This window comes from Callorhinus ursinus, unplaced genomic scaffold (genome assembly GCF_003265705.2).
Source record: "Callorhinus ursinus isolate GAN/ISIS: 27379988/994484 unplaced genomic scaffold, GSC_fseal_2.0 scaffold1, whole genome shotgun sequence".
NCBI classification, from domain to species: domain Eukaryota; kingdom Metazoa; phylum Chordata; class Mammalia; order Carnivora; family Otariidae; genus Callorhinus; species Callorhinus ursinus.
This window is the reverse complement of record NW_027397063.1, coordinates 141,561,606-141,589,337: the sequence shown is the minus strand read 5'-3', so window position 1 is coordinate 141,589,337 and position 27,732 is coordinate 141,561,606. Positions and strand designations below refer to the sequence as shown.

Genomic DNA, 27,732 nt, shown 5'->3' with positions numbered 1-27,732 from the left:
TATTTATAATTGTTCTGTCTTATTGTTATATTGAACCTTTTATTCGTATATAATGTCCTTCTTTGTGTCTTGGAACCTTTTGGTTTTAAAGCTTATTTTGTCTGATAATTAGAATAGCCACCCCTTTTGGTGTTTTTGCATGGAATACTATCAGTTACTTTTTGGTTACTATTTGCATGGAATATCTTTTTTCATCTTTTCACTTACATTCTGTTTGTGTCTTGGATCTAAAGTGAGTCCATTATAGACAGCATATAGTTGGATCATGTCTTTTTAGCCATTCTACCAACTTTTCCTTTGATTAGGGAGTTTAATCTATTTACATTTACAGTAATTACTGATAAGGAGGGACTTCTGTCATTTTATTTTTTTCTGTATGCCTTATAGATCTTTTGTCTCTTATTTCCTGCATTACTGCCTTCTTTTGTGTTGGGTCAGTTTTTGTGTGTGTGTCTGTGAAATGTTTAGATTCCTTTTTAATTTCTTTTGTGTATATAAACTGGTTTCTTTGTGATTACCATAGGGATTACATTTAACAACCTAAAGTTATAACACTCTAATTTGAATTTATACCAGTTTAACTTCAATAACATACAAAAACTCTGCTTCTTTACAGCTCCATCCCCACCCTGTTAGGTTGTTGATGTCACAAAATTACGCGTCACAGATTACATCTTTATGCATTGTGTGCCTAGAAACATAAACTAACAATTCTTTTTTTTAAGATTTTATTTATTTGAGAGAGAGAGAGAGAGAGAGAGAGCATGAACGGGGGAGGGGAGGAGCAGAGGGATCCGCTGAGCAGGGAGCCCAATGCGGGGCTCCATCCCAGGACCCTGAGATCATGAAATTAAACATCCTTGGGTTACTCTGATTTTGATATTGTTTCAGTTGCACAAGAGTATAGGCAGAGGGGATGAGTATAGGCAGAGGTGACATATCTAAGGAAACCTAAGATAGCATGAGCGTTTTCAAGTTCATTTCTTAGGACGTAGAACATGGTGGGATATTCTGGTAAAGACTTAAATTTGATAAGCTAGGAAACAACTTTTTATGTAGCTCAGCCCTCTTGTCTCTAAAAGGGAAGAATGTTAAAACTCACTTTCGTGGTTATAGTAAAGATTATATAATGTTAAAAAATAGTGAAGCACTGTGTCTGAATACAAAGTTCAAATAAATAAGGTTATTATTGTCCCAGACACGGTTATCTCTTGTTGTAAAATGGAGCGCTGAGATAATGATCTAAAAAATTTTGTGATTTTTTAAATTAAAAACTGGATATTTGAATCTAATAATGTGTGAACTCAAGAAATCAGATTCTCCCCCTTCTTGCCATTTTTGTTTATTGGTTTTGTTTTTGTTTTAATTGTAGGCTGTCTGTGCCAAGAGTCAGCCTGAGGTGTACACTTAAGTTCTTCTCAGGTCTTTTCTGAGCTTTTCCCTGGGCGTGTGCAGTCATGTTCTAATTTTCCCCACATCTGCAGTTGTTTTTGAATGTCCTAGTCTTTAATATCTGGTTCCCAAAAGGGGGAAAAAGGAAGGTCAAGGAGAGGAAAAAGGGACCGGCCCTTTAAAATGCCTACAAGTTAAAAAAAAAAAAGAAAGAAAGAAAGAAAGAAAGAAAGGGCGCCTGGGTGGCTTAGTCGTTAAGCAGCTGCCTTCGGCTCAGGTCATGATCCCAGGGCCTTGGGATCGAGCCCCACAGCGGGCTCCCTGCTCAGCGGGAAGCCTGCTTCTCCTTCTCCCACTCCCCCTGCTTGTGTTCCTGCTCTCACTGTCTCTCGCTGTCAAATAAATAAATAAAATCTTAAAAAAAAAAAAAAAAGCCTAGAAGTCTCTTCTGCTGCAGGGGGAGGGGCTTGCATCAGTGGAGGAGGGACTACAGCCATGGCTGCTGGCCCCTTTGTCTACACCTCTGTGATCAGAAGCGGTAATAAGAAATCAGAGCACAGATCCCTGGTATTTGGAAGACGGAGTCCTTTTTGCTCACCCAGGCTCCCACAAACTGAGCAGGCTGCGCCAGGAACGTGTGCACAGATGCTTGCCATAGGAGTCAGATGGGGGCTGGGTAGCTGCTACTCTGCTAAGAGTTGAATTGACCTCCAAGTCTTCCCTAGACTCCAGGGTTCCAAAATAGTTAGGTTAGAGTGCTTCTGCCAGTGCAGTTGTTGCCTAAGTGGGGAGATGATTTCTGGTGCTTCCTACTCCGGTCATCACAGAATCCCCTCTTGATGTTTCCTGGCTGGCCTTTCGTTCCACAGGATGGCTCTCCTGTTTCCTTGTGACCAGACTCAGACTCATTCTGGGCAGCAATACCACAGAAGTTGTGGGGCCCTCTCCTGGCTTCAGCCGTCAGAAGGCACAGGTGATATTAACCTGGATCACCTGGTCAAGTTGGCATCTGCTGGGGTTTGTCTACATTAAATTCTCCAAATTAAATTATAACCGATGAGTGTTCGTGGAGAGGTAGCCTCAGATTTTGCCGATTCTCCTTCCACCTCAAAGCTCCCTCGCTACCAGCATTCACGGAAAAGCCTTTATTTCAGTCAGTCACCTCCATTATCAATTTATTTTTAAAGATTTTATTTATTTATTTGATAGAGACACAGTGAGAGAGGGAACACAAGCAGGGAGAGTGGGAGAGGGAGAAGCAGACTTCCCTCCAAGCAGGGAGCCTGACGTAGGGCTCCATCCCAGGACCCTGGGATCATGACCTGAGCTGAAGGCAGATGCTTAACGACTGAGCCACCCAGGCACCCCCATTATCAATTTATTTGCTAAAGAAATTGGATTGTTTTTCCTATAGACTTGTCTGTAGTCTAGATTTTGCTGATTTCAACATTGTGGTGTTGTTAAACCTGTCTTCCTGGTTCCTGTGTTTCCTGCAATTCAGTAATTAGTTCTAGAGACTTTGTAAGGTTTAGACTCATGTTTTTTTGTGGAGGAAAGGGGCAAGACCACTTCATAGGTTGTGCTGTGTGCGGTCTTCAGGAGGTATGTGATGTCTGATGTCTCTCCCTCCGTGTTGCTGGTGACCTTCGCCTGGATCTATTATTTCATTAGGGGTTGTAAATTAGGACAAAATGCTAATCGTACTGGTACTTCCATAAAGAGAAACTTTTCAGCTACTACTATGATTACCCCAAGGTACGAATGGGCAGGATTAATTCTTTCCCCTTTTTGCCAGTTTTTATTTTTATTATTTTTATTATTATTAAATAATTTATTTATTTGACAGAGAGAGAGAGCACAAACAGGGGGAGTGGCAGGCAGAGGGAGAGGGAGAAGCAGACTCCCCACTGAGCAGGGAGCCTGATGCGGGGCTTGATCCCAGGACCCTGGGATCACGACCTGAGGCGAAGGCAGACGCTTAACTGACTGAGCCACCCAGGTACCCCTCTTTGCCAGTTTTTAAAATAATGAGTTGGGACACCGTCTTTGGGGTGATCCGTGGTGGACGTTTTGAGGGCAGCTGTCCTGCGGCTTGCGCGCCCCGGACCGCCTCCTGTGGAAGCCTGAGCCGGCTGTGTAGCTTTCTCCCTTTGTCTCATAACCATGTCCACCAACGAGAATGCTAATTCACCAGCTGCTCGCCTTAACAGATTCAAGAACAAGGGGAAAGACAGTACAGAAATGAGGCGGCGCCGAATAGAAGTTAATGTGGAGCTAAGGAAAGCTAAGAAGGATGACCAGATGCTGAAAAGGAGAAACGTAAGCTCGTTTCCTGATGACGCTACCTCTCCACTACAGGAAAACCGCAACAACCAGGGCACTGTAAATTGGTCTGTTGATGACATTGTCAAAGGCATAAATAGCAACAATTTGGAAAGCCAGCTCCAGGCTACTCAAGCTGCTAGGAAACTGCTTTCTAGGGAAAAACAGCCCCCCATAGACAACATAATCCGGGCTGGTTTGATTCCAAAATTTGTGTCCTTCTTGGGCAGAACTGATTGTAGTCCCATTCAGTTTGAATCTGCTTGGGCTCTCACTAACATTGCTTCTGGGACGTCAGAACAGACCAAGGCTGTGGTAGATGGAGGTGCTATCCCAGCATTCATTTCTCTGTTGGCATCTTCCCATGCCCACATCAGTGAACAAGCTGTATGGGCTCTAGGAAACATTGCAGGTGATGGTTCAGTTTTTCGAGACTTGGTTATCAAGTATGGTGCAGTTGACCCACTATTGGCTCTCCTTGCAGTTCCTGATATGTCATCTTTAGCATGTGGTTACTTACGTAACCTTACTTGGACACTTTCAAACCTTTGTCGCAACAAGAATCCTGCACCCCCATTAGATGCTGTTGAGCAGATTCTTCCTACCTTAGTTCGTCTCCTGCATCATGATGATCCAGAAGTATTGGCAGATACCTGCTGGGCCATTTCCTACCTTACTGATGGTCCAAATGAACGGATTGAAATGGTTGTGAAAACAGGAGTTGTGCCCCAGCTTGTGAAGCTTCTAGGAGCTACTGAATTGCCCATTGTGACTCCTGCACTAAGAGCCATAGGAAATATCGTTACTGGGACAGATGAACAGACTCAGGTTGTAATAGATGCAGGAGCACTTGCTGTTTTTCCCAGCCTCCTAACGAACCCCAAAACTAATATTCAGAAGGAAGCTACGTGGACAATGTCAAACATTACAGCTGGTCGCCAGGACCAGATACAGCAAGTTGTGAATCATGGATTAGTCCCATTCCTCGTTGGTGTTCTCTCTAAGGCAGACTTTAAGACACAAAAGGAAGCTGTCTGGGCTGTGACCAACTATACAAGTGGTGGGACAGTTGAACAGATTGTATACCTCGTTCATTGTGGCATAATAGAACCATTGATGAACCTCTTGACTGCAAAAGACACCAAAATTATTCTGGTTATTCTGGATGCCATTTCAAACATCTTTCAGGCTGCTGAGAAACTAGGTGAAACTGAGAAACTTAGTATAATGATTGAAGAATGTGGAGGTTTGGACAAAATTGAAGCTCTACAAAACCATGAAAATGAGTCTGTGTACAAAGCTTCATTAAACTTGATTGAGAAGTATTTCTCTGTAGAGGAAGAGGAAGATCAGAATGTTGTGCCAGAAACTACCTCTGAAGGCTATACGTTCCAAGTTCAGGATGGCACTCCCGGGACTTTTAACTTTTAGATTGTACAGCTGAGGCAGAAAGTTGTTTGTTGTGTACTCTGTTTGGTAGAAGTTTGTCTTACTGTTTCTCTACTAAGAACTCTTTTTAAATGTGTTTTGTTATTGTAGCACTTTTTACAACAAAACTCTACTTGACCAGTTCCAAACTGTACAACCTGTATGAAGCTCTTCCTCAGTGGGTTTCTTATTTCTATGTAGAATCTCCTCTCTTGCAGTGTCCTGTAAATAAAGATTAAATTCCACTCTTTTCTTTAAAAAAAAAAAATAAATAAAAAATAAAATAAAATAAAATAAAATAATGAGTTGGTTCCCCTAGCATCTTCCAAAGGTGACCAAAGAAGTTTGTTGGTTGATTTTCAGTATCATTATGAACTCATGGATTTCATAACTACAGTTCTATTTATTATCTTTATCAATGCTCAAGTTGTCCCATCTTTGGCCAGTTGGAGCCTTTTCAAGTTCTCTCCTAACTCTTTTGATACAATAGCAGTTGTCTTTGATAACTTCCTTATTTCCTGGAATGGTCAAATGTTCCAGGCTTATCTTATTGCCCCAGACCTGGAATCAGCCATTTCTCCAAGAAGGCCTGGTTCCTTTTATTGTCCCCAAAGACTTTGATCTATCCTCCTGCATCCCCGAAAGTCATCATTTTCCAGTGCAATAGGCAGTGGGGACTGTGCTTTTAGGGTCAGGAGACCCAGCGTATCTGTGGCCCAGAGGGAAGGAGAAGTGGAAGGTGTATTGGCTTGGAAAGGCATTAGACTTACGGGGTCCTACTAGGGACCAGATGCTATGCAAGATGCTTTGTATAGGTTATCCGACTGAACCCTTCTAACAACCCTGTGAGGTAGGTTTTCTCTCCATTTTATAGCTGCAGGAACTGAGAGAAAGGATCAAATGACTTCCCTCAATTCCTACAACTCAGAAGGGCTGAGAGCCAGATTTGGACTTGAGTGAGTCTGCTGTCGGAGCCCGCCTTCTCTTCTATCAGGAGCGGGAGGAAGGATTGTTGACCAGACCAGGCAGGGTGTCACACAGGTGTCAGTGACTTCCCGCAGGGCGTGGCTCTGGGTGCGAGGCCCTGAACTTGGTCAAACCTGCCACCTCTGAGGCTCAGCATAGCAGACAGTGAACATTCAGTGTGTATTCCGCATCTTCTGTTCCTCCGCCTCCAGAGCAGAGTCGTGTAGCTGCCAGGACCCTCGCTCCATTGTGGATTCGGCAGAGATTGTTGGTAGCAGATTCCCGGGAGGTATTATTGGTTGCCTGTTGTCCCCCGAGTCCCGGGAGTCCAACACTGTTCCTAGGATTCTACTGGCTAGAGATCAAGGGGGATGAAATAATTGTTTGGTTGTTTTTAAGTGAAAGTGAAATAAAACGCTGCAAACTGAGAAACAAACCCGAGTCAGGGGAGTTTTTCAATGACCTTCATTTTGTTTTTTTACCCAAGATAATATTGTTATAATCAGACATTATCTGCCCTGGTTTCTCAGGCTTCTGGTAACATTTCTCTGCCTTCTGGTAACGTTCCTTTTTTATTTCAAAAGTAGCAGAAGTAGAGATCTTGATCCAGTTCCACGGACATCCCTCTGGGTCCTGCTTCTGGTTGGGGGAAAAGGGCAAGGTGACCCAAGAACCTTCTTTATACCTTAGATGATTGATGGGGAGGACATGCCCCTGCAATTTTTCTTACTTGAGGCACAGAGGCAGCCTTTCTCTGTTTGCTAATACAAATGTCACAAAGTGGAAAACATATGTAAATTCTCCAGACAGAGGGGGAAGATCAGAACATTTTTTGCTTTCATTCCCTTCCGTTGCTGATAAGTTGTCCACATTATCTCTTGGGGAGTGGAACAGAGCCGGGTGCAGGAGCGTAGGGTCGGTGCAGGAAGCCCACTCTTCCCGGGCGGAGGAGGATGCTCACCAGGCCAGTGAGGGGGGTTCCAAGGCTCACGTAGTCCAGGCCGGACATGGAGAGAGACTTTCCAAATAGCTGACACACAACCTGCCTTCTTCTGCAGACGTAGCACCTAACTGTCCACAGCCTTGGGGAGGACTGCAGAGACAAGGGTATCAGAAGAGAGAGGCTATATCTTCCCACGTGGCCCCTGTCCTTTGTGTGGAAGTTTTATCTTACAATATTTCAAATAGGCCCTCACCAAAGTCCTTGGGAACTGGGCTGGGACAGAACCTGGCATTCCTGCCACCCCCTGCTGAGGTCTTTGTATTGCAAAGGAGAAGCGAGGCATTTCCCAGAATGCACCTTTTCCCCATGGTTCCATGTTAGGTCACTCATGAAAGGCTCTTGGTGAGTTTTGGAGGAGGAGGAGGTCACTATTTTCCAGAAGCAGTAGCAGGCAGATGACTGAGCAGCTGTGAGTTTCACAGCAGCTTCCAGATAATTTCTTGAGAAGCCCCTCCCTCAGTGCTGCTGTCTTAAGTTGGTAGCGATAGTCTCCCCGACCTTTGATCTCCCATTCCATAGTCCCCTGCATTCAGTCGCTTTATATATGACATACAGAGAGTGAGATCTGTTTTCCTCACTGAACCCTGACTATAACAGGAACTAAGCCAAACCTTGAAATTCCTAAATTAATGAATATTATGGGAGAAACATTTATTCTTCGCTTGTCTCATCCTTGGTTATAGGAAACCTCCAAAGGGCAAGGTCATGTTGGTTAATGGAGCAAGCGACGAAGTTTGAAAACTTCCTGAGTCTTCCATTCATCTTCTTTATTCCTGAATTTTTATCAAAGTGTTAATATACATGGTTTTAAAAAAATCAAATAGTTTAGAAAAGCTTCTAATGAACTATAAAAATCCTCTACCCATGCATGTCATTATAAATTTGTCCAAACCCGTAGATCTCCAACACCAAGAGTGAACTGTAATGTAAAGTATGGACTCTGTATGATAACAGTGTGTCAGTGTAGGATCATCAGTTGGAACAGATGTACCACTCTGGTGGGCTGTGTTGATGGTGGGGGTGGCTGTGCATGTGTGGGGCCAGGGGCTCTATGGGACATCTCCATTCCACCCAATTTTTCTACGAACCTAAAAGTGCTCTAAAAAATAAAGTCTAGGGCTGCCTGGGTGGCTCAGTTGGTTAAGCGTCTGCCTTTGGCTCAGGTCATGATCCCAGTGTCCTGGGATCGAGTCCTGCATCGGGCTCCTTGCTCAGCAGGGAGCCTGCTTCTCCCTCTCACACTCCCCTTGCTTGTGCTCATTCTCCCTCTCTCTCTCTCTCTCTGACAAAGAAATAAGTAAAATCTTTAAAAAAAATAATAAAATAAAATAAAAAATAAAGTCTATTGAAAAAAATCCTCCATGTCACCTCTCCCAATCTCAGCCTACCTGCCAAAGGTAGCCATTTTTGGCTTTACTTCTTCTGGATACCTCTAAATAATATGTCTCTCCTATTTTTTCTTGGCTCATCAGCCATGGATATTAATGACTGACTTCTCACTCTATTAAAGGAGATTTTCTCTCTCATGTGTCAGTGGATCTGTTGGGGGTTGGCTGATCTACCTGGGCTTGGCTGGCTAGACCAGCCTTAAGCTGTGGGCCCAGCTGAACTTGCCTCCTTGTTACAAATTAGGCTCAAGTCTGCTCCACATGGATTCATGCTGGAGTCCAAAATAAAGAGGCAGGAGCTCTTCTCAGGGGCAGGGAAGCTCTCTCATGAGAATGGCAAAGGTGCAAGAGAGAAGGCTTAGCTGTGCAAACCCCTGCCAACATCTCATTGGCCAAAGCACATCACATGGCCAAAGTCAAGGGCGAAGGAGTACAAAGTCATATGGCAAAGGGTGTGGATACAGAGAAGGGTGAAGGATTGGGGCCATTTCTTTAATCTGCCATACTGTCCTTAATTATATTTTATTAATAGACCTCTCCTTGAGTCACACAGTATTTTAGCTCAAATAAGACCACAGCACCGCCCTGACTAATGGTTGGCCTCTGTGAAGTGTCTGGTCAACATTTGCTGATTAATTTCTGAAATCTCGAAATGACAACATGCATGTCATTATAAATTTGTTCGTGGTCCTTGGAAAGAATTTTGTAAGATGGTTTAGATTTGGAGGGTGAAAAAGTTTGGGGTGCAGGTTCTTTAACGTCAGTCTGGCTTCAAACACGTTTGTCCTTCTTCCCTTCTATGTAGTGAAGACTATGTTCAGATGGTGTGTGGACAGTGAATTGCTACAGAAACACCATTTGATCTGCCCGGACGATTACTACAGTGACATGGTGCCATTTTGCTCTGCACCTAAAGGTAAGGCTTCTGTAGTCTGCTGCGGCCTCTGCTCTCATTCTCGGGAAGTTCTTTAGGAACGCGACCACTCTGGCCACCTTTGCTGCCATTTCCTCATTGATTTTTTTTCCCCTTTTGTTTAATTTTGATAGTGACTCTTAGGAGGGTCAGCTCTAAGCACGCCACTTCCTCTCTGACTCCCTAACACCTGCAAGACAAAAGTCTCAACTCCTCCATGTGGAATTTGCGCCCTTGTCAGCTGTTCAACACCAAGAGAGATGAAAATGCTTAGAAAAGTAGTTGAATGACCCAAGAGAGGGAGGGACTGAAGACAGATAAGGGAGCAAGTTCCGACTGCAGCCAGAACATGGACCGTGGGGTTCTTCCATACCCCATGTAGGAAAAGAGCAACTGTACCTTCTTTGAGTTTGGTGGGAAGACTGGGTAGGGAGGCAGAGAAGAGTGTGTATTCGTATGTGTGATGTCGGGCCAGTTTCCTGTGATGCAGGAGGCAGGATCTTCTGAGAGTGGGGTGGGAGCTGGATTGTGGGTTTAAGCAGGGAGGTAGACTTTTGGCAGAGTCAGTGTATAGATAGGGAGAAGTTGCTCTGTGGATCCATTGGGCACATATCCGGATGGCCCAGTGGTGCCAGGTTTGGAAGATGAGCTCTCCAGGCACCCCAGTCAGTGGGACTCTGATGACCTCTGAGGCTTTGGAGCTGAGAAGGCATTTGGGATGGGAAGACTGGCATCCAGAGAATTGAGGGTGCTCAGGAGAACAGAGTTCCATTGACAGCCTGAGCCGTGTAGAGAGGACAGGCCAGAGAGAGGGAGCAGAAGGAAGCGTCGCGTGATACTAAGCCACTTAATAGTGCAAAGTTAGTTGGGAATTCACCATCTTATGCAGATAAGTGAGGATAGAGTTAACATGTATTGAGGATTTACCAGGTATTGTACTGGTACCAGTTCTTGCTAGCAATGGGTGTTCTCCTTTAACCTTCTGGGGATGATCTTAGAGGAGTAAAAAGCTAATAGAAACTTTGATTCCTCATGTGAGCTTTTGAAAAGCAAGTTCACATATGGGGAATGCGTGAGACAGACAGACAGTAGTCTACTCATGTTCTTTGACCATGTTCGACAATCAAACAAATACGTAACACTCTAGTCCTAAGTCTCGAGTACATAGAATAAGTTCCAGGAGTACTTTATACGCTAAAGAGCAGTTATGTCTAGTGTAGTGAATGTGAAAGTTGAAGGGAAAGTATCAAGCTAACTGTGGCCCCGGTGGTTTTATAGTCATCTTAGAAACATCCACTTCAGTCTGTGGCAGCTCGGTTTGATTCATTGGTGCCATAGGTGTCTCCGTCCCTGGATGTTCAAAACTCACATTCAGTTGTGAGAAGTGTTCCGTCCCCAAGAAGCACCTGACCAAGAAGCTTGAGGCTTCCTGCAAGAAGACGCTCACTAAGTCTCAAGACGAGTTAGACTACACTGTGGACAGCCTGACAGGGGACTTGTGTTCAAAGGCAAAGCGCAAGGCCGTCAAGGTTGGTGTGGAAGCCCGTGCGCGGTGGTGTGTGGGGGCAGTGGGCACAGGGAGGCGTCGAGGGGAAGGAGTTCCTGGTGACACAGGAAGTTGCGGGTCTGCAGCGAAATAGGAGAGATTGCGTTGCTTACCGGGGGGTCATGCAGTTGGCCCAATGTCAGCACACACAGTCCCTCAGCCTGTCATGGACTCTTATTTTTTTGTGTTTCAAAGAAGGCAGGTCCACCCAAGAATAAAAAGTGGATGAGCCACTTACACGTGCCCCAGAGAGAACTGGAGCGACTTCTGCTTGCCAGAATGGAGAGTCGGAACCACTTCCTAAAAAACCCTCGGTTTTTCCCTCCTAACACTCCCTATGGAGGCAAGTCTCTTCTCTTTCCTCCGAAGAAGCCAGTACTGACAGGAGATTTCCAGGGTGGAGATTTGGAGCAGAGGTGGGTCTTTCCCCGACTTGAATTTATCAGAAAGTTGGACATGTGGGAGTAAACCCAGAAGGTCCAGGGTCTGGTCTGGACTTTTCGGGGAGGTGGCGGGAATGGGATGTCAGTATCAGAACAGAGCAGGTCTTCAGGGCTCCCCACAGACTTGGCCTTTGGACATCCCCAAGAAGCCTGGGTTTGTGCTTTTCTGACCTGCCCGGGTTTTGAAGGATCAAGGGTTAGTGCTGGTCCCCTGCTTTTATCTGAACAGTCTTGGTCTGTAGCCATGTTCTCTTCCCTTGCACTCATATGTCTTGGAATATGACCCTAAAAATAAAAATATTTAAAATTTGATTAATTGCAAATAATACATATAAATTGTGATTTTCTTTCAGAGTGCCTTTGGCTTATTTTATTAATTGTCCTTGTGAAGGGAATGAATGGTTTCATGGGTTCATAATTTCAGGGGACTTAAAACTATTAACACTTATTAGTCAAGTGATATCTTTTTTATTAAGAAAAAGGACTAATATATGCAAAGAAACACAGCACCTATATTAAAAACCCAGTCAGGATATTGGCGTGGAAGCTTCCAGAGTGGAAGCTTCCTATATGCATATTGAAAATGAACCACACAGCTGCACATATCTTCATGAAGATTCTACCATGCGGTAAAATTATTTTGTTGCCTGCTTTAACAACAGGAACAAAACCCAATAAATGACATATTGTGATTATCTTTGGCAGTTTGGGTGTATTTATTTTGCACAAATCACATGGGTGAGACTAACAGCCTTTCTCCCCTTGTTTGCCCTCTGACAGTTGTGCTGATACTCCAGTGTTTCTAGCTAAACCATCAATCGGATTTTTCACAGATTATGAAATTGGGCCAGTTTATGAGGTAAAAATCTTATTTCTTTCCAGCTCCCCCTTCATCAGCTTCCTTATGTTTTGAAGTCATTCATGGAATTAAAGCCATATACAAAATTAGAGAAAAGACTGTAATAAACCCTTGTGTGCCCATCACCTACCTTCACTAATTATCTGCTTTCTGCAAATCTGGTTTCATGTATCACTCCCACAACTTCCTTGTGTGTGGGTCTAGGTACACATGCATACACTGGAAGTGTTTTAAGGAAAAGCCTAGACATCGGGTCATTCTTTAGTTAATACTTCAGTATGTATCTCTAACAGGTAAGCACTTTTACAAAATAACCATTATCGGGGCACCTGGGTGGCTCAGTCAGTTAAGCATCTGCCTTCAGCTCAGGTCATGATCACAGGGTCCTGGGATCCAGTCCCACATTGGGCTCCCTGCTCAGCGGGGAGTCTGCTTCTCCCTCTCCCTCTGCCGGCCGTCTCTCTCTCTCCCTCTGACAAATAAATAAATAAAAACCTTAAAAAAAACTAACCATGATCACACCCAGGAATATTAATATTAACTAATATCGATCCATGTCTGATTTTCCTCCATTTGTTAAAAAAAAGTCAGTTTACATTTGGTTTATTTGAATCCGAATTCAAACACTGCATTTGGTTAAAATATCTCTTTTTTTCTCCTTTAGTGGGTAATAACTCCTCTACCCCCTGCTAGTTTTTTCCCCCAAAGTGACTGTTTATGCTGCCGTACGCAGTGAGTGAGATTTCTGGTTGTTCCACATCTTCACCAAGACTCAGTCTTTCTCATTTTGACCATTCTGAAAAGTAGCAGAGATCACTCATTGAGCACGTTTTCATGGATCAGTTGCCCATTTGAATATCATCTTTTGTGAACTGTTGGTTAGTACCCATTTTTTCTATTGGGTTATCTCTGTCTTTTCTTTACTGATTGATAGAATTTTTACTCATATAATAGATTTGAGTTCTTTTTCTTGTTATTTGTATTATAAATATCTACTCCCAGAGTTTGCCTTTTCATGTTTGTCTTTTATGAAGTAGAGTTGACACACACTGTTATGTTAGTTTCAGGTGTATGACATAGTGATTCAACAATTCTGTGCCTTATGCTGTGCTCACCACAAGTGTAGCTCCCATCGGTCACCATACAGCATATTACAGTATATTACAGTGCCATTGATTGTGGTCTCTGTGCTGTGCCTTTTGTCCACCTCACTTATACATTCCATAAGTGGAAGCCCAGTCCACTCCTTCCCCTTCACCCATTTTGCCCCTCCCCATTTCCTCTCCCTGCTGTGAATGAACCATCAGTTCATTCTTGGTATTTATAGGTCTGATTCTGGTTTTTTGTTTGTTTGTTCATTTGTATGTTTGTTTGTTTTAAGATTCCACATTTAAGTGAAGTCACACAATATTTGTCTGACTTATTTCACTTAGTGTAATACCCTCTGGGTGCATCTGTGTTGTCACAAATGGCAAGATTTCATTCTTTTTTTTTTAATTAACATAGAATATATTATTTATTTCAGGGGCACAGGTCTGTGATTCATCAGTCTTACACAATTCACAGCGCTCACCATAGCACATACCCTCCCCAATGTCCATCACCCAGCCACCCCATCCCTCCCACCCCCCACCACTCCAGCAACCCTCAGTTTGTTTCCTGAGATTAAGAGTCTCTTATGGTTTGTCTCCCTCCCTGCTTTTGTCTTGTTTCATTTTCCCCTCCCTTCCCCTGTGATCCTCTGTCTTGTTTCTCAAATTCCTCATATCAGTGAGATCATATGATACATGTCTTTCTCTGATTGAGTTATTTCGCTTAGCATAATACCCTCTAGTTCCATCCCCATCATTGCAAATGACAAAATTTCATTTTTTTGATGGCTGCATAATACTCCTTGTATACATATACCACATCTTCTTTATCCATTCATCTGTCGATGGACATCTAGGCTCTTTCCATAGTTTGGCTACTGTGGACATTGCTGCTATAAACATTGGGGTGCAGGAGCCCCTTCAGATCACTACATATTTATCTTTGGGGTAAATACCCAGTAGTGCAATTGCTGGGTTGTAGGGTAGCTCTATTTTCAACTTTTTGAGGAACCTCCATACTATTTTCCAGAGTGGCTGCACCAGCTTGCATTCCCACCAACAGTGTAGATTTCATTCTTTTTTATGGCTCGGTAATATTCCATTGTATATATGTACCATATTTTCTTTATTCATCTACTAGTGGACATTTAGGTTACTTCCATGTCTTGGCTATTGTAAATAATGCTGTAATAAAACTAGGGCTGTATACGTCTTTTCAAATTAGTGTTTTCATTTTCTCTGGGTAAATATCCAGTAGTGGAATTACTGGATCATAAGGTAGTTCTATTTTTAATTTTCTGAGGAACTTCCATTCCAGCTTTCACAGTGGCTGCACCAATTTACATTCCCACCAACCAAAAGTGCATGAGGGTTCCTTTTTCTCCATATCCTCACCAACACTTGTTGTTTCTTGTGTTGTTAATTTTAGCCATTCTGGTAGGTATGAGGTGATATCTCATTGTGGTTTCGATTTGCGTTTCCTTGATGACAACTGATGCTGAGCATCTTTTCATGTGTCTGTTGGCCATTTGGATGTCTTCTTTGGAAAAATGTCTGTTTAGGTCCTCTGCCCATTTTTTAATTGGATTATTTGGGGTTTTTGTTTATTTTTGCTGTTTACTTGTATAAGTTCTTTATATATTTTGGATACTAACCCCTTATCAGATACATCATTGGCAAATATCTTCTCTTATTCAGTAGGTTGCCTTTTCATTTTGTTGATGGTTTCCTTCACTGTGCAAAAGCTTTTTATTTGGATGCAGTCCCAATCATTTATTTTTGCTTTTGTATCCCTTTTCTGAGGAGACTATCTAGAAAAAAGTTGCTAAGGCTAATGGCAAAGAAATTGCTGCCTATTTTTCTTTAGGAGTTTTATGATTTAACATCTCACATTTAATCCATTTTGAGTTTAGTTTTGTGTATGGTGTTAGAAAGTGGTCCAGTTTAATCTTTTGCATGTACCTGTCCAGTTTTCCCAGCACCATTTATTGAAGTGACTGTCTTTTCCCCATTGTATATTCTTGCCTCCTTTGTCACAGGTTCATTGACCATAGAGGCGTTTGTGTATTTCTGGGCTCTTTATTCTGTTCTATTGATCTATGTGTCTGTATTTGTGCCAGTACCATACTGTTTTCATTATTATAGCTCTGTAGTATATCTTGAAATCTGGGATTTTAATACCTCCAGCTTTGTTCTTCTTTCACAAGATTGCTTTGGCTATTCAGGGTGTTTTGTGACTCCATACAAATTTTAGGATTATTTGTTCTAGTTATGTGAAAAATGCTGTTGGTGTTTTGATAGGGATTGCATTGGATCTGTAGATTGCTTTGGGTAGTATGGATGTTTTAATAATATTAATTCTTCTAATCCATGAGCATGGATTATCTTTCCATTTGTTTGTGTCATCTTCAGTTTCTTTCATCAGTGTGTTATAGTTTTAGAGGTCTTTCATCTCTTGGGTTAAGTTTATTCCTAGTTATTTTATTCTTTTTGGTGCAATTGTAAATGAAATTGTTAATTTCTCTTTCTGCAACTTCGTTGTTAATTACAGAAATCCAATATAGTTTTGTGTATTACATTTGCATCCTGCAACTTTACAGAATTCTTTTATTCTAATAGTTTTTTGGTGGAGTCTTTAGGGTTTTCTATATACAGTATCATATCATCTGCAAATAGCAACAGTTTTACTACTTCTTTCTTATCAGTTTGGATGCCTTTTATTTTTCATCTGTTGCTGTGTCTAGGACTTCCAGTATAATGTTGAATAAAAGTAGTGGGAGTGGACATCCTTGTCTTGCTCCTGATCTTAGAGGGAAAGCTCTGTTTTTCACCATTATATATGATTTTAGTTGTGGGTTTGTCATGTGTGACCTTTATTATGTTGAGGTATGTTCCCTTTAAACTCAATTTTTTTAGAGGTTTTCTTTTTTTATCATGAATAGGTGTTGAATTTTGTCAAATGCTTTTTCTGCATTTATTGAAATGCTTCTATGGTTTTTATCCTTCATTTTGTTAATGTGGTGTATCCCACTGATGGATTTGCCGATGTTGAACCATCCTTGTATTCCCAGAATAAGTCCCACTTGATTGTGTGAATGATACTTTTAATGTATTTTTGGATTCGGTTTACTAATATTTTGTTGAGGATTTTTGCATCTGAGTTCATCAGGGATATTGACCTGTGGTTTTCTTTTTTTGTAGCATCTTGGTCTGGTTTTGGTTCAGAGTAATGCTGGCCTCATAGGATGTATTTGGAAGCTTTCCTTCCTCTTCTATTTTTGGAATAGTTTGAAGAGAATAGGTATTAACTCTTCTTTAATGGTTAGTAGAATTTACCTGTGAATCCACTGGGTCCTGGACTTTTGTTTCCTTGGAGTTTTTTGATTACCAATTCAGTTTCATTACTAGTATTGGGTGTGTTCAAGTTTTTTATTTCTTCCTGATTTAGTTTTGGAAGAATGTATGTTTCTAGGAATTTATCCATTTCTTCTAGGTTGTCCAGTGTGTTGGCATATACTTTTTCATATTCTCTTATAATCCTTTGCATTCTATGGATGTCAGTTGTTACTTCCCCTTTTTAATTTCTGATTTTCTTTATTTCAGTCCTCTCGTTTTTTTTCCTGATGACTCTGGCCAAAGGTTTATCAATTTTGTTTTTTCAAAGAACCAGCTCTTGGTTTCATTGATCTTGTTTATTGTTTTTTAGTCTATTTCATTTATTTCCACTATGATCTTTATTATTTCCTTCCTTCTACTAACTTGGAGCTTTGCTTGTTCTTTTTCTAGTTCATTTAGATCTAAGGATAGATTGTTTATTTACGCTTTTGTGTTTCTTGAGGTAGGCCTGTATTGCTCTATATTTCCTTCTTAGAACTGCTTTCACTGCATCCCAGAGATTTTGGACCATTGTGTTTTCATTTTCATTTGTCTCAGTGTATTTTTTAATTTACTCTTTGATTTCTTCATTGGCCCATTGATTGTTTAGTAGCATGTTGTTTAGTCTCCATGTGTTTGTGTTTTTTCCAGTTTTTTCTTGTAATTGATTTCTAGTTTCATACTGTTGTGGTTGGAAAAGATGCTTAATATGATTTTAATCTTGGTCAAATTTATTGAGACTTGTTTTGTGGCTCAACATGGGATCTGTCCTGGAAAATGTTCTTTGATGTAGGTGGGGTGTTAAAGTCCCCTACTATTATCATACTACTGTCAATTTCTCCCTTTATATCTGTTAATATTTGCTTTATGTATTTAGGTGCTTCAGTCTTGGGCATATAGATATTTACAATTGTTATATCCTCTCATTATATTGATCTCTTTATCATTATGTAATGTCCTTCTTTTTCTCTTTTATGATATAAGTATTGCTATCCTGACTTCCCCCTGCCCACTTCCATTTGCATGGAATATATTTTTCCATCCCTTAGCTTTCAGTGTGTATGTGTCTTCAGTTCTGAAGTGGGTCTTTTCCTGGCAGCATATAGAGGGGTCTTGTTTTTTTACCCATGTGTCACCCTGTGTCTTTTGATTGGAGCATTTGGACCATTTACATTTAAAGTAATTATTGATGTAAGTATGTAAGTAACTATGAACTTATTGCCATTTTGTTGTTTTCTGGTTAGTTCTTATAGTTCTTCTCTGTTCCTTTCTTCTCTTGCTATCCTTCCTTGTGGTTGATCACTTTCTTTAGTGTTAAGCTGGATTTTCTTTCTCTTCATTTTTTTGTGTATCATAGGTTTTTGGTTTGTGGTTACCATGAGGTTCATATATAACATTCCAAGTATAAGTTGATGGTCACTTAAATTTGAACACATTATAAAAGAACTTCATTTTTATTCTTCCCTCCACATTTTATGTATATGTTATATTTCACATCTTTTTATTTTTTATTTTTTAAAGGGTTTTTTAAAAGATTTATTTATTTATTTATTTATTTATTTATTTATTTATCACAGAGATAGAGATAGATAGAGAGAGCACAAGCAGAGGGAGCGGCAGACAGAGGGAGAAGCAGGCTTCCCACTGAGCCTGATGCGGGACTCGATCCCAGGACTCTGGGATCATGACCTGAGCCGAAGGCAGTCGCTTAACCGACTGAGCCACCAGGCGTCCCTATTTTACATCTTTTTATTTTGTGAGTCCCCTTAGCTAATTTTTAAAATATAATTCATTTGACTTCTTTTGTCTTTTCAACTTCATCCTAGCTTTGTAAGTGATGTCTACACTACCTTTACTGTGTGTTGCCTTTTACTCATAAAATTTTTTCCTTTCATAATTTCATTTCTAATTATGACTCTTTCTTTTCCACTTAAAGATATCCCTTTAATATTTCTCCTAAGGCCTGTTTGTGGTTGTGAACTCCTTTAACTTTTATTTTTCTGGGAAACCTATCTTTCCTTCAATTCTGAATGATAACCTTGCTGGGTAGGATATTCTTGGTTGTAGGTTTTTAACTTTCAACACTTTGAATATATCATGCCACTCTCTTCTGGCCTGCAAAGTTTCTGCTGAAAATCAGCTGATAAGTTTATGGGGATTTCCCTTGTAGTAAGAAGTTGCTTTTGTATTGCTGCTTTTAGAATTCTGTTAATCTTTGACATTTTCATCATTACATGTCATGGCGTAGACCTCTTTGGGTTCATCTTCTTTGGAGCTCTCTGTGTGTCCTGAACCTGGATGTCTATTTATTTCCTCAGTTCAGGGATGTTTTCAGCTAGTATATCTTCAAATAAGTTTTCTGCCCCTTTTTCTTTTCTCTTTCTTGTACCCCTATAATGTGAGTATTTGCTCACTAGAACTTATCTGAGAGATCCCTTAACCTGCCTTCTTTTTTTTCTTCTTGTTGTTTAGCTTGATTGTTCTCCATTACCCTGTTTTCCAGATTGCTGATCATTCTGTATCCACTAATCTGTGGTTGATCCCCTCTAGTGTATTTTTCACTTCAGTTACTATATTCTTCAATTCTGATTGATTCTTTTTCATATTTTCTTTCTCTTTGCTGACATTCTCACTGAGCTTCTCCACCCTTCTCTCCAGTCTGATGAACATCATTATGAACTTTTGAACTCTTTATCAGATACATTGTTTATCTTCATTTCATTTAGTTCTTTTTCTGAGGTTTAGTCTTGTTCTTTCATTGGAACATATTTCTGTCTCCTCATTTTGCTTGACTTTCTATGTTTGTTTCTACAAATTAGGTGGAACAGTTACTTCTAAAATTGAAGGGATGATTTGGTGTGTGGTCATCCCCTGTGCAGACTGTATGTGCCTTGTGACTGTAGAGTGTAGGAATGCTGACAAGACTGTCTTCATCTTTGGCCCTCCATCTTGTTCATGTTCACCAGATGACCTTTCTTGGGGTTATGTGTTCTGAGCCCCTTGGAGATTAATATACACACCTTAGAAATGCCTACCAAGGCTGGGATGGGGGGAGGCTTGCTTTGACCGCCCATGAATCTGATAGAGATAACATAGTCTTTCCCCTTACTGATGCATACATAGGTGGCACCACAAGATCTGATTAAAGGTTAGCTGTCAATCAGGTGCATGCAAACCCTTTGATCTCACTACAGAGCCCTTCTGCACATCCCTTCACTTTATAAAATCTGTGGACTAAGATCCAGACTTTGTGGAAGATAGCCATGCAGCTGCCTGAATTGTTGACCCCCTGTTCCCCCTGTCGGTAAGTTACCCTGAATAAAACTCTGTAAACTGCATGGAGTCACCTGCTTCGTTTTCTAGTCTTGAAGTGCCTTCTCAGTTTGGAAGATATTTTACTATCCCTCCCCCACTTTCTAGTAGACTGGCTGGCTGGACCTCTGGCTGTCATGGGCTGGGGTCCTGGTGCACTCCAGGACCTCTGGAACTCTCCTGGTGGGATGGCAAGAGTTGAAGTGGGTACAGGCTGGGGTGGTTCTGGAACACTCCGTACAGAGGGCACCTTGGCAGGATAGCTGAAGGTGAAATGGATATTAGCCAGGGGATCCTGGGGCTCACTGTACAGAGAGTGCCCTGGGAGGACAGCTGAAGCTGAAGTGGGTGCAAGCTGAGGTGTCCCAGGATGCTCTGCTCTGGGAGGGGATGCAACTGGAGCTGAAGTGGGCATGGATCAGGATGTCCTGGATGGTCCATGCAGGGGCACCCTTGTGGGGTGGCTGGAGCCAAGGCATGGCATGGGCTGGAGTGTCCTGGGATACTTTGCACAGGGGTACCCTGGTGAGACAGCTGGCACTGAGGTGGGAAGGGCCAGGGGTTCCCGGGGCACTGTGTGCCAAGGGTGCGCTGGCAAGTCTGGAGCAGAGGTTGGTGCCAGCCTAGAGTGTTCCAGGTTGCTTTTGCACTTGTATCACATTGACAAGGTGGCTGGAGCTGTAGTGAGCACCGACCGGGGGTGTCCCGATGTGCAATGTGTTGGGGTCACCTTGGTGGGATAGCTTGGGCTGGTATGTGCCAGGGGCTCAGGGCTCACTGAGGCCGCAGGCCAGCTACAGTGCCCAGACTCTGCTCTTGTCTGTGCTATTAAGATGGAAAGGGAGTATAAACTGTAGGGCTTGCCAGCTGAGGGGTTTCAGCAGCTCCCACTCTTCGGCAGAGTTCTAGGACTGGATCCTTTATATTCTAGTTGCCCTTTTGAGCTACATCTTTTTTTACTGTGTCTTCAGTACTGTCCCTCCCTGTTGTAGCTTGTAGCATCGGGGTAGCGGTTCCCATTGTGACTCTTTCCCATCTCTCTTGCTTTTCTCTATGTGGTCTCTATCTTTTGTTGTATAGAAGCTGTTCATTTGGCCCTCAGGTGTAGATTTAGAGCATCTGTGGAGGAGGTGAGTTCTTGGTCTTCCTACATTGCCATCTTGGACCAGAAATCCCTGTACCTGCTTTTTAAAAATGCCATTTATTTATTGAAACTGCAGTTTCTGACATCCTGGATTTGGCTAATTGCATTATTGTGGTGACATTAAACATGTTCCTTTTTTCCCATTTTCTATAAACTTACAGTTTAGATGTAAATGTTTGAATAGATTCATGTTCAGTTTTGGTTTTTTTTTGGTGAGAAGAATTCCTTGGTGGTGCTGTGTATTCCTTATTGCATCCCATCAGGAGGAGTGTATCTGCTTTTCCTATTACCAGTGAAGAATGGCTTCAGATGTTGTGAGCCTGATCCATCATTTATAAAGTTTTTATCAACCTTTCCTTTATTGGCTTTCAAAGCCTTAGATGATTGTTATGTAGACCCATTTTTCTTTAAATAAAATTAAGGGTTACAAATTTGTGATTTCTAATTCTGTTATTCCTTCTGCATTTATTAGCTGTGATTTTCTATTTAAAGAGAAACTTCACTTCATATCCCTTTCCCCTCTTCCTTATGCTCTCCTTAACCCTATTGGTAACTATTTTTATTAGTTCTTTTTGGAATCATAAGTAAATACATGTTATATTTGAGCTCCCACTTCTTCTTACTGTCCTCGGCATCTTGCTTGTTTCACTTAACAGCATATTCAGTGATTCCTCTGGGAGTAGTTATAGAGACTGTCCTGATTCCTTTTTCCCAGTCTCCTTCATTTTCATGCCAGCCTCCAGCATCCTAGGGAATAAGACCAAGACCAAGCTTAGTAGTTGCCAGCTTTGCTCACCAGGTCTAATCATGACAGATCTCATGACAGATCCTTCATATATATGTAAATTGTACCTTACAGTTTATTTAAAAAAAATTTTTTTAAAGATTTTATTTATTTGGGAGACAGACAGAGCACATGAGGGGGGAGTGTCAGAGGGAGAAGCAGACTCCCTGCTTCTGTGCAGTACTTGATCCTGGGACCCCGGGATCATGACCTGAGCCGAAGGCAGTCGCTTAACCAACTGAGCCACCCAGGCGCCCCTGTACCTTACAGTTTAAAGAGCACTTGCAAATCCACCATTCTTTTCTTTTTTTTTTTTAAGATTTATTCATTTATTTTAGAGAGCGAGAGAGAGCACATGCAAATGAGGGGAGGGGCAGAGGGAGAAGGAGAGAAATCCTCAAGCAAACTCCCTACAATAGAGCATCCTGGCAGACACCACTTTGACCAAATGATTAAATTTTTTTTAAAGATTTTATTTATTTATTTGTCAGAGAGAGAGAGAGAGAGAGGCAGGCAGAGGAGGAAACGGTCTCACCGCTGAGCAAGGAGCCCAATGCGGGACTTGATCCCAGGACACTGGGACCATGACCTGAGCCGAACGCAGATGCTTAACCAACTAGCCACCCAGGCATCCCTAAGTGATTAATTTTAACATCACCACTAATAAGACACTTTGATATCATATGCCCCCAAAATGAGGTATTGAGAAGGGCACATCACTTATGTAGTATTCTTGCAAATAATGCATAACCTCAATCTAATCATGAATAAACATTAGACAAATCCAACTGAAGGCCATTCTACAAAGACATTGCACAAAATAACTGATCAGTGCTCTTTAAAAGGCTCAAGATCGGGGTGCTTGGGTGGCTCAGTCAGTTAAGCATCCGACTCTTGGTTTCGGCTCAGGTCTTGATCTCATGTTGTGGGATCAAGGCCCGTGTGGGCCTCCATGCACAGCACGGAGTCTGCTTCAGATTCTCTCTCCCTCTCCTGCTGCCCCCCAACCCTCACGCAAATAAAGAAATAAAATCTTTAAAAAAAAGTGAAAGCCTTAAGGTCATGGGCAACAAAGAAAGACTTAGGAACTGTCACAGATCAGAGGAGACTAGAAAGACATGGGAACCTAATGCAATTTCAGATTTTGGGTTGGATCCAGCAATGGAAAAAGGAAGTTAGTGGACAAATTGGAAAAGTTTACATAGATGCTGTGGTTTAGTTAATATATTGTAGCAAGCTTAATTTCTTAGGTTGGATCATAGTTCTCTTGTTATGAAGATGTTAATGTAAGGGGAAGCTGAGTGAAGAGCATATGGGAACTCTCTGGATTATTTTTGTAACTCTTGTAAATCTAATAGCAAAATCAAGCATTAAAAATATACATGTATTAGGGGATCTCCAGTTATGGCAATATTATAACTAGATAACCTAAAAAATAAGAATCTACAAAAAATGAAAATTCTAGAACTGACGTTACTCAATAGGGCTTACCAGCAAATTAGACACAGATGAAGAGAAGACTTGCAGAGAGGTCAGTAGAAATGATCCAGACTAAAGCACAAAGAGAAAATAGAAGGAAAAATACAGAAAGTAGCATTTTAAAATATGGGACCTAGTAAACAGGTCTGTTGTATAACTGAAGTCCCAGAAAAGAGATCAGAGAGAGAATGGGGCAGCAGCAGGGTTGGAAGATGTAGTGGATGACAGTGATCTAAAAGTAACAAAGACGTCAAGCCATAGAGTAAAGCACTAACACCTAAGCAGAATAAAAAAAAAAAAACAAAAAACATACCCAGGAATATTTAGTAAAATTCTGTTCTAAGCCAGAGGAAGGAGGGGGGACCCTAACTTAAACCATTGAGAGAAAAAAGACCCACCACCTTCTAATGGAAATGATTGAAGCTAGAAAATACTTGGAATGGAAGCTTCAAAGTGATGATAGAAAGTAACTTTCAATCTAGAATTCTAAACCTAGGGAAAATATTCTTCAAAAATGAAGATAAAAGGAAGACATTCTCAAACAAAAACTAATAATCCACAACCAGATAATAATAATTTGTCACCAGGAGATTTGCACCAAAGGAATTTTCAGTCAGAAGAAAATGATACCCATATGGAAGCAGAGAAATGCAAGAAAGAATGAAAAGCAACAACAATTACATGACATGTAAATGGACCAGGTACTGCAATTAAAAGAGAAGGATCGGGTGCCTGGGTGGCTCAGTCAGTTAAGCGTCTGCCTTCAGCTCATGTCATGATCCCAGGGTCCTGGGATCGAGTTCTGCATCGGGCTCCCTGCACAGCAGGGAGTCTGCGTCTCCCCTCTCCTTCTGCTCTCTCTCTCTGTCAAATAAATAAAATCTTAAAAAAAGAGAGAGAGAAGGATCATCAGACTGGGTAGAGAAACAGAAACCAACTAAACACTGCTTGTATGACATAACCTTAAAAGTAAGGATAAAGGTTGGAAAAAGATACATTAAACCTTAAGCACAAGAAAGCTGGTGCAGCTGTGTACTAGTATCAGGGAAAGTACACTTTAAGGCAAGAAGCATTAATACAAAGAAAGAAAAAGGACATTTCATAGTGATCAAAGGTTGAAAAAGTCCATCCAAAAGATACTGTTTAAAATCTATACACATGGGACACCTGGGTGGCCCAGTCGGTTAAACGTCTGCCTTTGGCTCAGGTCATGATCCCGAGGTCCTGGGATTGAGTCCCACATCGGGCTCCCTGCTCCGCGGGAAGCCTGCTTCTCCTTCTTCCGCTCCCCCGCTTGTGCTCGCTCGCTCTCTCTCTGACAAATAAATAAACAAAATCTTTAAAATCTATACGCACTAATGATTTAGCTTCAAAATATGCAAGTACAATTTTACAAGACTGGAAGAAAAACAGATACAATAACAAACATGTAGGAGATTTTAACATTTTTTTCTCTCAAAAACTTAAAACCTAGGTAGACAAAAAAATCAGTAACCATATAGAAGAATCGGGCAGTTAACAAACTGTATGTAATTGACTTGTATATAACACTACACCCAGTGATTGCAATATGCATTTTCTTTTAAAAGTGCATATGAAACACCAGAATTGTCTATGTGCTGGATCATAAAGCAATTATGAAAAAATTCAAAGGACTAAAACATATATAGAGTTAATATCGAAATGAATAACAAAAATATAACTAGCAACTACCCAAATACCTAGAAATTAAGCAATTCATTACTAAATTCATGAATCAAAGAAGTCATAATGGAAATCAGAAAATAGAAAATAGTCATTTTTAAGAGTTATTGAGGTATAATTGACATACAGGATTATATTTGTTTCAGGTGTACAACATAGTGATTCAGCAATTTTATACATTACTCAGTGCTCACCATGATAAGTCACCACCATCTGTCACCATACAATGTTATCACAGTATTATTGACTATATTCCCTATGCTGTACTTTTCATCTCTGTGACTTATTTATATGAATGATCATTTTTAAATGGTACATCAAAGCTTGTAGGATGCAGCTAAAGCCAAGCTTAAAGAATATGTGTAGACTTATATTTCCATGTTAGAACAGTCTAAAAATCCGTTATCTAGGTATATCTGAAAAATCAGAAAAGAATAGCAAGTTAAACCCAAAGAAATGGTAAGGAAATCACAAAAACAAGAAGAAATTTAAATGAAATAGAAAACCAATATGCAGTAGGATCAGCAAAGCTAAAATTAGTTCTTTGGAGAGATTAATAAAATTAATTAATCCCTAGCAAAACCGAACAAAAAGAAAAAGTACGAATTCACCAAGATCAAGGAAGAAGAGGACATCGTTATAGATCCTATAGACATTAGAAAAATAAGGTTTATGAACAATGTTATATCTAGAAATTTGAAAATGTAGATGAAATAGAGAAATTTTCAGGAAAATACAATTTACAAAACAGATACAAGAAGAAATAAAACATCTGAACAATGTTAAAACACTGAATCTGTAGTTTAATACCTCACAGTGTTCTAAAATTGGGATGATCGCACAACTCTATGAATATACTAAACACCATTGTATTATACACTTTAAGTTGTGTATAAGTTGGTGAGTTGTGGCATGTGAATTATATCTCAATAAAGCTGTTTAAAACAACAGGGGAGCCTGGGTGGCTCAGCTGGTTAAGCATCTGACTCTTGATTTCAGCTCAGGTCTTGATCTCAGGGTCATGAGTTTAAGCCCTGCTTTGGGCTCCACACTAGGTATGGAGCCTACTTAAAAACAACAACCCTTCCTACCAATAAAATTTCGGCCCTGATGACTTCACCAGTGAATTCTTTCTAACCTACGAGGAAGAAATGCAATGATCTTTTATAAAGCCTTACAGAGAATAGAAAAAAAGGAAACACAACCCAACTTGTGTTGAGACAAGCATAATCTTGATACCAAAACCTGAAAAGAATTATTATGAGAAAGGCTAAACTTTGTCATGAACAGAACTACAGAGTTTCCTAGCAAAACATTAGCAACCTGAATTCAGCTTTATATAAAAATGATCAATATTACAACCAAGTTGGTTTGATCCAGCAGTGCCAAGTTCGTTTAACATTTGAAAAGCAACAAGTAGAATTCCCTACTCTAACACAGTAAGGGAGAGAACTCATAAAGTTATCTTTCACTAGATGCAGACAAAATTTAATATCTAGTCATAATTTTAAAAACTCTTCACAAACTAGGAATAGGATAAAAGTTGCATACTTTGACAAAAGGTATTTACAAAAATAAAACTGCTATTATTCACAGATGACATGATTGTGTACCTAGAAAATCCAAATAAGTCTATGGATAACCTATTGGAATTAAATAAAATTAAGTGTATTTATTGAAAGTCTTTAGATACAAAGTCAATATACAAAAACCAATTTTATTCCTCTGTACCAGAGCAAACTATTACAAATGAATTTAAAATATGATTCTGTTTATAATGCATTAAAAAAATCAAATTTAGGAATAAATTTAAATAAATATGTGCAAGACTTTGACAGAAAACTAAAAATATAATTAAAAGAAATTAAAAGAGACCCAAATACATGAATAGATACATACCCACTGGTATGTTGCAGCCAGGTCATAGTAGCTCATGAGAGCTGACCGTGCACATCTCTCCCCAACTCCATGTTCAGTGATGGTATCTTGAAATCGGTGGGATTATTTACACCATGAAAATAAACAAATACTATCAAATCAGGGCTCTCTCCCACCCCCAAGAGCCTGTCATTAAACATTTACCAGCGCACTATTGAATATACTATATTCATGGATTGGAAGACTCATTAGTAGAGGGATGTAGTCAAAGAATAATTCAGAGGAATTTGTTATCTGCATGCTCCTCTGAGGAATAGTAGTCAGTGAACCAAGGCAAAAGCAAATTTATAGCTGAGAGGAGAGAGAAAAAAACCTGTAGTCTGGGAACGATGAATCATCCAGCGTTCGCTGTTAGTAACTCTGTCTTAGGCCAGGTGTGAACCATGGCCCTCATGAAAATTTCTCAACTCTTCCCATTTTGGTCAAAAGTTCCTAAAGGAGAGAATTTAACCAGAAGGGCTTTATTCTCTGATGCAGAATCATTTGGGGGTGTCAATTTGATATTGGCAGAATAGCAACATTTATATACCTGAACATCTAACAGTGGAGGAGAGCAAAATATACCAGGGCAATTATAAATATTATAAGAAACATTTAGAACCTATTTTGTGCCCAATTTTTTTTGGTCAGCATGGGTCTAATCAA

The 27,732-nt window shown here is 40.6% G+C and overlaps 2 protein-coding genes across 9 annotated transcripts in view; both read left to right on the top strand.

The window, feature by feature from the left end:
* The window catches only part of DLEC1 (DLEC1 cilia and flagella associated protein), an 83,011-nt gene that overhangs the window by 8,494 nt on the left and 46,785 nt on the right, over positions 1–27,732 (top strand). For 7 of the 8 annotated variants that reach the window (XR_012381052.1, XM_073902012.1, XM_073901999.1 and 4 more), the window contains exons 3-6: positions 9,305–9,415; positions 10,751–10,941; positions 11,154–11,374; positions 12,182–12,260. Coding sequence is in view for 7 of the 8 variants with exons in the window: in XM_073902012.1 (XP_073758113.1) it covers positions 9,305–9,415; positions 10,751–10,941; positions 11,154–11,374; positions 12,182–12,260 (602 nt within the window). In the remaining variant the exon portion in view is untranslated. The remainder of the gene's footprint in view (positions 1–9,304; positions 9,416–10,750; positions 10,942–11,153; positions 11,375–12,181; positions 12,261–27,732) is intronic. The other variant, XM_025884292.2, reaches the window with a different exon arrangement.
* LOC112833263 (importin subunit alpha-1) lies at positions 3,437–5,387 on the top strand. Its single transcript, XM_025884333.2, has one exon. The coding sequence runs from the start codon at positions 3,556–3,558 to the stop codon at positions 5,143–5,145; it is 1,590 nt and encodes a 529-aa protein (XP_025740118.1). The 5' UTR covers positions 3,437–3,555; the 3' UTR covers positions 5,146–5,387.